At 41.4% G+C, this 13,405-nt stretch overlaps 1 protein-coding gene across 1 annotated transcript; it reads right to left on the bottom strand.

The window, feature by feature from the left end:
* Positions 1–7,393: 7,393 nt before the first annotated feature.
* On the bottom strand, positions 7,394–8,063 carry LOC123411243. Its single transcript, XM_045104177.1, has one exon. It carries the CDS (start codon positions 7,942–7,944, stop codon positions 7,639–7,641), a length of 306 nt encoding a protein of 101 aa, XP_044960112.1. The 5' UTR covers positions 7,945–8,063; the 3' UTR covers positions 7,394–7,638.
* Positions 8,064–13,405: the final 5,342 nt, after the last annotated feature.

The following is a 13,405-nucleotide window of genomic DNA, read 5'->3' as shown; positions in this document are numbered from 1 at the left end:
TATGGTTTTGTTTTCGTATTCTGTTCTTTATTTCATTTCCTATTTCTTTTAATTTCCTTTTTTCTAATTCTTGTTATTCAAAATTATAAAAAAAAATTAATAAAAATGTTTCTATTATTATTTGCTATTCACCAATTCAAAACATATTTGCATATTTAAAGAAATGTTCGCCTTTCATAATGTATTCATAATTTTGAAAAATTTCTGGGTTTTAAAATTTGTTCAGGAATTTTCAAAAAATGTTCCTGTTTAAAACAACTGTTCATGTTTAAAATTTGTTTGGAACTTTCATGAAATGTTTTCATATCAAAAAATGGTCGCCATTTTCAAAAAAAATTGTATTTCAAATTTTAGTTTGGAAGTTTTAAAAAATGTTCATGTTAATAATTTTGTTTCGGCACTTTTGAATGAAAGGAACAAAATTTTAAAAATATAATTTATTGAAATTCTTGGAAACTTTTTCAAACAAAAATATTTTTATAAAAATCTTGAACAAATTTTGAGGACAGACTATTTTTTAAACACGAGGATTTTATGTAAATCATGAACAAATTTTGAATAGCATAAGTTTGTTTGACACACAAATACTTTTGCGAAATCATGATTTCTTTGCTGAAAACAAGAACGTTTTTTTTAAATCCCAGACTTATTTTGAGAGCACACACATATTTTAAATATCTTGCAGTTTTTAAAATACTAGAACTAGTTTTGAATCACGAATATTTTTTTCAAATACAAACATATTTTGAAAGCAAAACCATTTTTTGCCGTTCCTTGTTATTTTTTGAATCACAAACTTTTAAATAATTTGCAAACAAATTTTTGAATATGAGAACATTTTTTCAAATTCAGAAGAAAAATATGAAAATATAAAACAAAAGAAATAGGAAAACGAAAATGGAAAGAAAGGGAAGGAAAAAATGAAACGAAAACAATTACATGTTTTGAAAAGCGTTTTCTTAACCGAGCATTTTTGAAATTTGGGACATTTTTAAAGCAAGAACATATTTCTAAATTTAAAAACAATTTTCAGACATGTACTTAGTCTAGAAAAGACAAAATAACCTCGAAATAAAGAAGGAAAAAACAGAAATAAAATAAATAAGAAAAAAACAAAAAAAACAAGACAAAAAAGAATAAAAATCCGGTAAAAGAAAGAAACCGATTCAAAAAACCTTCTAGAAGGTTCACAAAACCGGCTCTGTCATTGCAAAACTGGGTCGACCTGTGCGAACCGGTTTAGGAAAAGGTTTCTAAAATTGGCTGCGTCGTTATGGGGAGAAATGGGCCAGCCCAAATCGTGCGCTTGGATGGATCGCGTTTGCGAACGCCGGACTGTTTGACATAGCAAGCGTCAAATGGAATATTTAGAAAAGTCGAACCTTTCACCATGGCTAACAAAAAATAAAAAATATATCTAGGTATATGATTCAAACCTTGGATCATACTCACGGAATGGGCACACACCAGCCAACTCTTCTATGCTATGGCACATCCATAGCATAGAAAACGCTCATTATTTATACGCGATCGATGAAAACTATGGTCCGGCCCATCCATGCTAAAAAATTATGGCCCCACGCTCTTGGGCCTCTTACCGCATGCTACCGAGGTTGGGCTGCCCACCGATGCCCAAATTTAAAATATGCTGATCATTCAAACACAGGACCGAGTCAATTCCTCAAAAAAAAAAAAAAAAAAAAAAAAAAAGCCAGCCCAAGGCATTCTGGTAGCACGCGCTAGCCAAACCAGGTAGCTTTTTTATTTCGCTAGAAACTAATACCCGTACCTAATGAAAGTTTTGTTTACAAAGTTGATTCATTTATTAAACTAGATGATACCCCAACACGTTGCTGCAAAAAACTTGTAAGAAAAATCATAAAAGTTGTTAAAAAACACCTATAACTTACGAAAAGCGAATGTAAGCTTACAAATGAAAATGAAATATATAGAGTATATAAAAAGAGAAAAAACTGTAAAAATGGCATTTTTAATAAAAAAGTAAATGTGAACTACATATGATGATACATGCGACCAACACATATATTGTCAATACAAAATCTAATAGAAAAAATAACTTAAGAGTAACATGCATGAATTAATGATGTGGTGCTTGCATGCATAGAGTAATGAAAAAACAATGCAATTTATGACTTTCATGCATGAATTATTCATGTAGCATACTTGCATGTCTAGAATAAATAGCTAATGGGTTATAACTATTTAAAAATAAAAGATAAGTCCTACCTCACCCCCCTTACATCAAATCCTTTCAAATTATAAACGCTTTGAGTTTCCTCATACCAAGGAGACGTCTTAGGAATAATGAAGGAAAGAAATTGAAACAACAAAGCAAGAAAGGCAATGTTCAAAGAATTATGAAAAACATGTTTTGAGAAGAGCAAATAAGGACCGACCCTTGCGTGGCCCTCCTCCTACGTGACACGGGGGAACCCTAGCCGCCGCCCTGCAGGTCCCCTCCCCGGCCCTCCCTTGCATCACCGCCGCCGAAGGGTCAACCGACGAAGCCGCGTCGGACCCCAGGATGGCAGCGGTGGGCGGATCTGATGCGCTGCGCCTCCCCGGACCCCCCCCCATGGCGGATCTGGCACACAACGCAAGCACCCTGGGCCCCCTCCCATGGCGTCCGTGTGCACTCTCACCCCCACCCCCAGGCGGCTGATGGCTGGTCTAGCGCATGCCTCCAGGCCTCTTCCTCATGTCCTCGAGCGATTGCGTCCCCCCTTCCCCGACGGGATATGGAGCTCCGCCTTCGACTAACAACGATGTTCCCCGACTCGTTGCATCTCCTCAAGCGGCTGGGTGCCCCATCCGTGGTGCGGCTCGTATCCCCACATTTCTCCCTCGTGAGCTTTGGGTCGCCCCCCCCCCTCGGGCAGCGGCCTCGGAGGCGTGGCCATGTTACACTCCGGATCCTGGCTCATTGGGGCCACCGACCATCGTCATCCCCCACGGCTTCTCATTCCTCCTAGCCACTCAGACGGTTGCCTTCGTGCCCCGTTGGTCCCTCCACCGCTTCGTTGCTCGCGTGTCCGGCATCGCTCCCACTCTTGTGGTTGTGGTTCAGGCCTTTGCCCGACTTCTTCTTCGCTGATTCGTGCTCCGATGGTTTGGGATTGCTCAAACTCTAGCCAAGGCGAAATCCTTGCATCTTTTGCTGGCAGCTGCGATGCCCGAGGGTGTCATCCCCTTCTTGGAGGTGTTGTCATGGCCGATGTTTTGTGCTGCTCTTCGAGCATCAGGGGAAATCCTAGGTCCGGTTATTCGGATCGGACGACAGCGGCAGCATCTCTGCGTCGTCCTCCTTCATAAAAGTGTTGTCTTGGTTGCTCGAGGCATCCTCTTTTCAGGATCTGGAGATGTTGGTCGTCATGCTGTTGGTCCATGCTACTTTCCAGTATGGAGAGCTTAGTTGTGTTCTTTTCCTTTTCGGGCCGAACATCCCATGCCTTTCTGCTCCACGCACCATGTTCACGCCTTTGCATCCATGTCATGTGTTGTATCACTACTTGTACTCGTTTTAATTTCTTCTATCAATGAAATGAAACACATGGGCGTGTGGCGCATGCGATAGGTAAACTATGTCTTCTGTTGTAACACACGGGCATTTATGTTAGTCTTTTTTAATTTGAATAGAACTTTTTAGTTTTTATTTTTGGATGGGCAATATCCGTTGTGTTGTGTCTCCTGGGTTCTTCAGTTATGGGCCTTGTTGTGTTTTTTTTCTGACTAGGTGCATCTTTCTAGGAAAGCCTATTTAGCGCCGCAGGCACCGGATACAGGTAAATTTTGCTAACCGACGCCTGCAGCGCTCCACCATGGGCCGGCCCATTTAGGAATGCTTTCTTCCAAATTGATGACCTTTTGTGGACATCGGTGAACTTTTTCAAAAACTGATGAACCTTTTTTTGAAATCGATGAATTATTTTTAAAATTCATGAAATTTGTTCAAAATCACTGAACAGTTTTTAAAATTTGATGAACTTTTTTTAAAAAAATTGATGAACATTTTTCTGAAAATCAATGATTTTGTTTCGAATTCTGTGAACATTTTGAAAATATGTAATTGTTTTTGAAAAATCATTGAACTTTTTTCCAAATCTGAACTTTTTAAAAAATTTATGAACTTTTATTTTCAGTTTTGAAAGGACCAACGCATTCTACATGGGCCGACCCACGAGGAGGAGCCCTGCAGGCGCTGGTTGGTCTAACCGGTGCTGAAGGCACCGTATAGGACCTCCCCATCTTTCTTTCCTTGGGTCACACTAGGAGCTGGGTTTACTCGGCTCACGCTCGGAGTTGGGTTGTTTGCACGCATGTGTGTGGAGAGTTTAACTTGTGCTCTTTCTTAATCATAATATTTTAACAAAAATGTCATGAATTTATTCTAAAAATTAATTCATGAATTAGCAGGATTTTTTAAAATGCTCATGAGATTAAATTGTCACAAATCTGAAAAAACATTGCAAGCTCGAAAAAGTATTCACGAATATAGGAAATGTTCATCGTAGTCGCAATCAGCTAAAAGATAACTTACGATTGCGACCGCACCCCTTCAAAACATAAAGCTACGACCTCCTTCAAAAACATGCAGTCACGATCCCGTTTAAAAACTTGCAGTAACGACCCTCTTCAAAGGATGCAGTTGCGACACCCCTACAGAAACATGTGGGCGTAACCCTCCAATGAAATACTTGAGTTGCGCCTCCCTCCCGAAACACATGCAGCTGTGACATGCCTTGAAAGCATGCAGCGACGACCCTATTTGAAAACTTACAGTTGCTAAAAAACATGCAGTTGCGTCCCCTTTGAAAACATGACGTTGCGACCCCCTCTTGAAAACAAGCAGTTGTGAACCCGCCTTAGAACATTTTGTTGCGACCCCCTTTTGAAGACATGCAAGTGCAGCACGTCTTTAAACCATGCAGTTCCAACCCGCCTTAAAACCATGCAGTCATGGCCCCTCTTAAAAAGATGCAGTTGTGACCCCCCTCTTGAAAACATGAAGTTGGGCCCCCCTCTTAAGCGAGGGGAAATGGTGATTCTGTCAGATATTAACCTTTAAGGCGAGCATAGCTTTCTGCAAATGCATGAACGATCTATAAATAGGGATATAAACTGGGTCCCAATTAATGTTTGTCATTCTAACAGTTCAATAAAGTTTTATTTTTTGAAGAAAATGAACTATCGAGCTAACTAAACAAGACTTGTAGGTGCTATTTATTGCACCATTTACATGCATATGTAAGGACCTAGACCATGAACCTTATCATGCTAGCTTCTTGAGGCCTTTTGTTCAGGGTACTGATGTTTAAGTGGTGCATGACCACACCACATCCTCTGATAGGTCAGTTATCTAAAGATATTGATTGATCTTCGCTGATGTTTTGGGTCTCGCAACAAGAGTGTCTTGTCTCAAAAGTAAACATTCATGACTTTCATTGAATGATCAAGGGTCATCGAGGAGAGTAGATCCTATGCTTAGCTCCATGAGGAGTTGCTTAATTAATCTTATTCGAAGCTTTGCTTGGCAAGAACATAAAGCAAGCAAAAATGGTGACCTGCATTGTGAATATGTATACTGAGTGGTAGGAACAAGAAATGCGATCAACATACATGTAGAAATACATGTAGGATTGGAAGTTATGGAACGTGGGTGGGGCGACCGGCCTGCTCTCTCCTTGTCAATGCTGGAGTAAGGTTCTATCGTCGTAAGGTGACGTTTTTCGTGACAACACAATGACCTAATGCAGTCTCCTCTATACGAGTAACCGCTCTAGCAACCTCAAGAGCGATGGGGATCACCCCTCTCCTGGCAGCGGCCTCATCTAGCACCAGGAGAAAGCTAGGGATGGCCACATGTTGTAATACAATTCCATCTAGATAACACATTCAAAACTAAAACACATAAAAGAACATTTGAATTGTTGTGGTTGTGTACATGCTACACACCGAATACTTGTAATTCATACTGAACACGTCATTTTCCCTAAAAACATATATTGTACATGTTGCGCTAAGATTTAATATCACGTATTCATAGTTCAAACATGAGAAAACAAGAAGAGCAAAAATCCTTTTGAACATTTGAATTCATGTGGTTGTGAAATAGCTAGGCGCATGCTATGTCTAGCTCTTCTAACATTTACATGACTATAATACATGGGGTGAAAAAAAGGATGTGGATAACGACAGACACACCTAGTACCCCAGCCCACGCGGTAGTTCACACAAGGCAAAAAGTGACGGCCATTGCAATATACTTTCCGTTTTTGCAAGCTTTCCTTTTTAGCATTTTCAGATTTTTTTGTATCCGCATTCAGAAAACCGTGTGTCGCCTTTGAGAATTGATTTTGTTTTGGATTTCTGAAATATTTGAATTTTCAACTTCCAATTTAAATTTTTATTTTTTGAAATTCAGGTTTAAGCATTTCAACTTCCAAGTTCCAACTTTTAGAAAAAAAGTTTGAGCTCTCAAAATTCCAACTTCAAAGTTTTTTGAACTTTTAGAATTATTTGAAGTTTGCACATAAAAAGAAAAGGCTCGAAGAAAAAAAGATGTTGGCCGGGCGAGGGGGGGGGGTGTCAGCCCACATGGTTGGGCTCCATGCCACACCGTGTCTTGGCGTTGGCGCCCTCCCACCCGTTGTCCTTTAATTTGAGCACCTTTGTGACGATTGGACTTCAAAGAGTCGTTTCCGAATTAAAAAAGAAGGATTTCGTGCTCTGCACGTCATTTACCCTAAATGCGGATATGGGACATGTTGCATTGAGATTTGAGCCAGATCTCGGACTGAAAATTCAAACACAAGAGAAGAAAGGAGGATGAAACAATACCTACATTTGCGCTAGTGCGGATTAGCTAATAGGCTTTGTTGGTGCATGCCTACAGGGCACTTTTAACTTCTACTTTCCCGTTCCTAAATATAAATCTTTTTAGAGATTCCACTAAAAACTACATACGGAATAAAATAAGTAAATATATACTCTGATGTATGTCTATATATATCCGTATGTAGTTTCCTAATGAAAACTTTTAAAAGACCTATACTTAAAAACGGAAGGAGTATACACCACTAAAGTGTGAGGGAAAGTGATAAAACACAGAGTTCGCCGGGACAAATGTTTGGCGTATGGCAGTAGGCATATCTCCTGTCATCCAGCTCAAATCCAAACTCTCTCATGCCCATCAAGAATATAAATTCAACACACATATTGACCCCCTTTCATCAACAAGAAAAGAGAAGAAAAATCATGATGTGTTGGTTAGATTTGAAATAACGGAGTTAGGTAGAGTCACCTACTCGTTGTGCACGTGCAATAATTTGTCTTTCCTCCCGGAAAAGCAAAATCTTTCGTGTGGATGCATCGATTGAAATAAAAAAAGAAACCATTTACGAGCCTAATTAACATATAGAGCCACAATTCACGCACAAAACCAACAAGGCATTGAAGCAACAACAATATGGCAGAATCTCTGACGACGGTAGAAAACGAAAATACTCGAAAGTTGCGCTACAACGAAATTGGAAGAAGGAACAAATTAGATGAGCTGAAAATAGACATCGAATTCCAGGAATAACTTTTCCTTCAAGGAACGGCTATCCTATTCCTACCCTAGTTAATTGCCAGATCTCGCAAGGCCGCGGAGACGGTGGAATCCCCGCCGTCCGGTTGGACGTCCACCGCCGGCGCCGGCGCCATGGTCGTCTGGTCCGATCTCCTCTGCGCGAGGAACCGCTCCAGCGACCTCAGGAGCGACGGGGACTCCCCCATGGCGGCGGCCTCCTCGAGCGCCATCTTGGCCGCGCGTATGATCGCCCTCGCCTGCTCCTCCGTCCCCCAACCACAGACGGCATCCCCTTCCCTGGCGACGGCGGCGGCGACGGCCTTCTCCAGCACCACGAGGCTTTGTTGGTCCATCGTGAGCCCTGCAAGGACCTGGACAGAGAAATGGAGGGAGAGAGAGAAACAAGGTCGTGGATGTATTGATAGGCTGCTGGGAGAGAGGTGTGGAAGTGAAGCAGAGAGAAACAAGGTCGTGGATTTATAGAACCCTGGCCTGAAGATCCCGGGGTTGTAGAAACAGAGGCAGAAAATCAGTGTGCGGCGACAGCGGTTAGCTTTTGCGGCATGTGATTCGTCGCGTGCTGTTTGGGAAGGGGTGTATGAGCTCCGATCGATCTCGGAAGCTCTGCTGATCGCTCGTTCGTTCGGTTCGGGTGGCGGAGCCGGCGCGCGTCTCACTGTCGCCACCGTACCGGCTGGTTTTGGCAAGCTGGCAGTGGCCAGCTGATCGCATGCCTTGATCGTGGTGGAGTATGCGCGTGCCACCGCTGGCCCGGAGGAGCATGCATGCACGGTTAACATTTGAGATAGCATAGGCTTTGGTACACCTCCCTATCTAGCCATCTATTTCTGCATCATGATTCGTGCAATAACTTTTGTCTTTTTTATTTCTTCCACATAAAACAACCTATGAACTTCAAACTTTGCACAAGAACAAAAAAATCTTACTAAAATATGGAATAAAACTTTCAGATTTTTTTCGACCAACATAAATATTCAAAATGAGTTTTTTTTTACTCAAAAAACTGATTTGGTATATTTACGTTTGATGAAAAAATCTGAAAGTTTTTTGCCACATTGTAGTAAGAATGTTTTGTTGTCGTGCAAAGTTTAAAGTTCATATGTTCTTTTATGTTGAAGAAACAAAAAAGTGAAAATTCCATGTAGTAAGTTAATCGTATAGCACATATCTTAAAGCAATATTAAAGGGTAAGAATAAGAGATGTCTAAAAGCCCGTGCTTCAAAAATCTACGTTCATGCATGCACGTACGCATGAGCACCGCATGGTGGAGAAAGAATGTGTTGATCATTCGGGGAGGCGAAACATCACATGTTGGGTAGAGTGGTGCCATTTCGTTTGCTTCGATCTTGACAATACTGATAGGATCCTCGGATGTGCTAGGCTAGATAAGTTCGGTAGTGATGATGGGTAGTGATGATGGGGACTACCTTGTCCTGCACTTGAGGTGCTCCCGCCGGCGTCCATCTGTGAGGTGGTGACGGCGGCGGCGAGAGAAAGAGGTGTCGTGGCGGCGGTGCTTTCCCTGAGCACTGCACTAACTCTAGATCGGAAGGGATGTCAGTGGGGTGTCTCGCGGCGCGGTGAACCTCGTCACGTGTGCCCCGACCCCCACCTCTTTATTTATAGCGCAGGTCACAGGGGTCCACCAACCATAATGGGTTGGACGCCCCCGATCAGGGCGCATGGATCAAGGGTCCGGTCAGCCGTTGGGCCAACTCGGGAGAGATAAACCTAACATTCTCCCCCTTGATCTCAACTTTCACTTTTGACTTCATACTTTCTAGTTTATTTGTTCTGTCACATATTGGTACATAGAGCATGTCTCATCGTCACAACTTAATTGCCGATAGAATCCTACAGCTACAACATACGTTTTGTTCATAAACAAATTCTGTTCCTTTTGGGCCTCTCATGATCCAGGAATCATAAGGCTTTCCCTTAAACCCATGCCGACTATGTGTTCCTTGAACACATTGGTTGGTAAGCCTTTCGTAAGCGGATCCGCAAGAATATCCTTTGTCCTTATATGCTCGAGACTTATAGTGTGATCCTGGATTTTATCTTTCACAACATAATACTTTATATCTATTGTCTTGGTAGCATTACTCGACTTGTTGTTGTGAGCATAGAATACCGCGGGTTGGTTGTCACAGTACATCTTTAGTGGTTTGTGAATACAATCTACCACTTTAAAGTCGGGTATAAATTTCTTTAACCATATCACCTGCCCGGTGGCTTCAAAACATGCTATAGACTCTGCTTGCATCGTGGACGATGCAACTACGGACTGTTTGGAGCTTTTCCACGAAATAGCCCCTCTAGTGAGAGTGAACACGTATCCTCACGTGGATTTTCTATCATCTCTGTCCCCCGCAAAATCTGCATTTGAATACCCTTTTATCTCTAGGGAATTAGATCTTCTGTATGTTAGCATGATGTCCTTTGTGCCTCCTGCATAACGCAATGCTTTTTTTACCATCTTCCAATGCTCTAGGCCTGGATTCTCTTGATATCTATCGAATACCCCGGTGATAAAAGCTAAGTCAGGGCGAGTGCACACTTGTGCATGTTGTAAACTTCCAACAACCGAAGTATATGGCACTGCTTTCATCTGACCGAGCTCGTACAGGTTCTTGGGATATTGGAATTTCCCAAAACTGTCGCCCTTGACTATAGGAGGAGGTGTGGCCTTACTCGCATGCATATTATACTTTTTGAGAACCTTCTCTAAATATTCTTTCTGCGATAGTTCTAAGACTCCATTTTTCCTATCTCGGTGAATTTCAGTGCCCAAAACATATGACGCATCACCAAGATCTTCCATATCAAAGCTTGAGGCAAAAAACTTCTTTGTTTCTTGTAGTAGACTAACACCATTGCTAGCAAGCAAGATATCATCCACATACAAGATTAGGAAAATGTATTTCCCATTTCTGAACTTTGCATAGACACAGTTATCCTCAACATTTTCTTTAAATCCAAATCTTATAATTGTATCGTTAAACTTTAGATACCACTGTCTAGAGGATTGCCTTAGTACATAAATGGATTTCTTCAGGCAACATCACATATCCTCCTTGCCTTCCATGATAAAACCCTTGGATTGTTTCATGTAGACATTTTCTTCTAAATCTCCGTTTAGAAATGCCATTTTTACATCCATTTGATGTAACTCTAAATCAAAATGTGCAACTAATGCCATTATGATTTTGAAGGAATCCTTACATGAGACTGGGGGAAAAGTCTCATTGTAGTCTATCCCTTCTCTTTGTGTAAATCCTTTTGCCACGAGTCGTGCTTTATACTTTTCTATATTCCCATTAGAGTCATACTTAGTTTTGTAGACCCATTTACAGCCTACTGTTTTGGCTCCTTTAGGAATAATTTATAAGTCCCAAACATCGTTGGAACTCATCGTGTTCATTTCGTCTTTCATTGCCTCCAACCACTTTGATGAGTGAGGGCTTCTCATGGCTTCTTCATATGAAGCGGGGTCACCTTCCATATAAACCAAATCTATGTTAGAACCTTTATAATCAACAGGAACATTTGATCTTCTTGTTCTGTTAGACCTTCTAAGTGCCTCATTCTCTGGCACATCTTCTAAAATTGGCTGCTGCACCTCCCTTTCATGTTCAACAACATGTTCAGTAGGATCCTGAGGGACAGTTTCCGAATATTATCCCATAGTTGTCATGGTTGGAGTTACAACAGGTAGTGCGAAAAATGGCTCTTGAATCATCGGATTAGGTGCATGCACCCTCTTCTCCTCAAGATCAATTTTCCGAGCTACCATGCTCCCCCTCATCATTTTGTCCTCTAAGAAGACTGCATGTCTTGTTTCTACAAACTTTGGATATCTATCTGGACAGTAGAAACGAAAACCCTTTTATCTGTCTGGGTAGCCAATGAAGTGGCAACTCACTTTTTAGAATCTAACTTTGCAATGTTTGGATTAAACATTTTGGCCTCAGCTGGGCATCCCCACACCCTGAAGTGTTGCAGGGATGGCACTCTTCCTGTCCACAGCTCGTACGGTGTTTTGGGCACCAACTTGCTTAGTACTCTATTGAGAATTTGAATGGCGGTTTTAAGCGCCTCCATCCATAATCCCAATGGCAGGTTGGAGTAACTAATCATGATGCGTACCATATCCATAAGTGTACGTTTATGCCTTTCAGCTACTCCATTTTGCTGAAGTTTGCCTGGCATTGAGTACTGAGCTACTATGCTAGTCTCGTGCAAGAACTTTGCAAAAGGTCGAGGGACTTGGCCATATGGAGTGTGCCGACCGTAGTACTCCCCCCACGGTCAGATCTCACCATCTTTATTCTTTTTTCAAGCTGATTTTCAACTTCAGCATTGAATATTTTAAATTTATCCAATGCTTCATTTCTTTCTTTGATTGGATAAATATAACCGAACCGGAGTAGTCATCTGTGAATGTTATGAACTAGTCATAGCCATCCACACTTCTCACAGGAAATGGTCCACAAATATCAATGTGAATTATTTCCAATGTTCCTATGCTTCGGTTTGCATCATTTTTGATTTATTTTACATACTTTCCTTTAACGCAATCAATGCATTGTTCTAAATATGAGAACTCTAGTGGAGGAAGAATCTCACTTTTAATTAGTCTTTCTATTCTCCCCTTTGAAATATGGCCCCAATAGTTCCATAATTTCGATGAGTCATGAGTTCTCTTTCTTTTCCTTTGTTCTTTGTTCGATGAGGAAACTTGCTCATTCACATTACACACAGAATGCACTTTTTCATGAAGTGATAATAGATAAAGCTCATTGTGAAGTAAAACATCACCCACATAAGCATTATTAAACCATATGACACACTTGCCATGTCCAAAATAACACTCATAATTGTCTTTATCCAAACACGAAACGCTAACTAAATTTTTGTGACATGAAGGAACAAATAAGACATCTCTAAGCGAAAGCTTGAATCCTTCGGCCAACTCCAAAGAAAGGGCGAACGAAAAAGGCAAATATTTTTGTAAATTTTTGTTTTTCAGAAGTGGGGGAGAGGAAAACGAGAGGCAAAAAGAAAAAAAAAGTAAATGCAAGAGATGAGTTTGCGACACTTACTTGGATAAGCTTCACTTAGAATAGTCCCGGATGCCAGAAATTGACACATTGAAGGAAGACTATTCTTGACTTGATACTCCCCGGCAACGGCGCCAGAAATTCTTCTTGCTACCTCTTGAGCTTACGTTGGTTTTTCCCTTGAAGAGGAAAGGGTGATGTAGCACAGTAGCAGTAAGTATTTCCCTCATTTTGAGAACCAAGGTATCAATCCAGAAGGAGTATCAAGAAAAGTCACCAATGTACCTGCGCAAAAACAAACAAACTTGCACCCAACGCTATAAAGGGGTTGCCAATCCCTTCACGATTAATTGCAAGGTGAGATCTGAAGGTGGAACGTGCATCAAAGTAAAAGTGTAGAACTGAAAATATGATGTGAAGATCATGGAGAACTTTGTATTGAAGATCCAAGAGAGAGAAGAAGCCATCTAGATACTAGCTATGGACCCGAAGGTCTGTGGTGAACTACTCACGCATCATTGGAGAGGCAATGGTGTTGATGAAGAAGCCCTCCGTATCCGAATCCCCCCTCCGGCAGGGCACCAGAACGGTCCCCAGATGGGATCTTGCGGAGACAGAAGCTTGCGGCGGCGGAAAAGTATTTTCGTGGCTCTGTCTGGCAGTTTTGGATATTTAGAGAATTTATAGGCGGAAGAAGTAGGGCAAAGGAGCCACGGGGGGTCCACAAGC

The sequence above is a fragment of the Hordeum vulgare genome, chromosome 7H (assembly GCF_904849725.1).
Source record: "Hordeum vulgare subsp. vulgare chromosome 7H, MorexV3_pseudomolecules_assembly, whole genome shotgun sequence".
Lineage (NCBI taxonomy): Eukaryota > Viridiplantae > Streptophyta > Magnoliopsida > Poales > Poaceae > Hordeum > Hordeum vulgare.
This window is presented reverse-complemented; position numbering and strand designations above follow the sequence as displayed.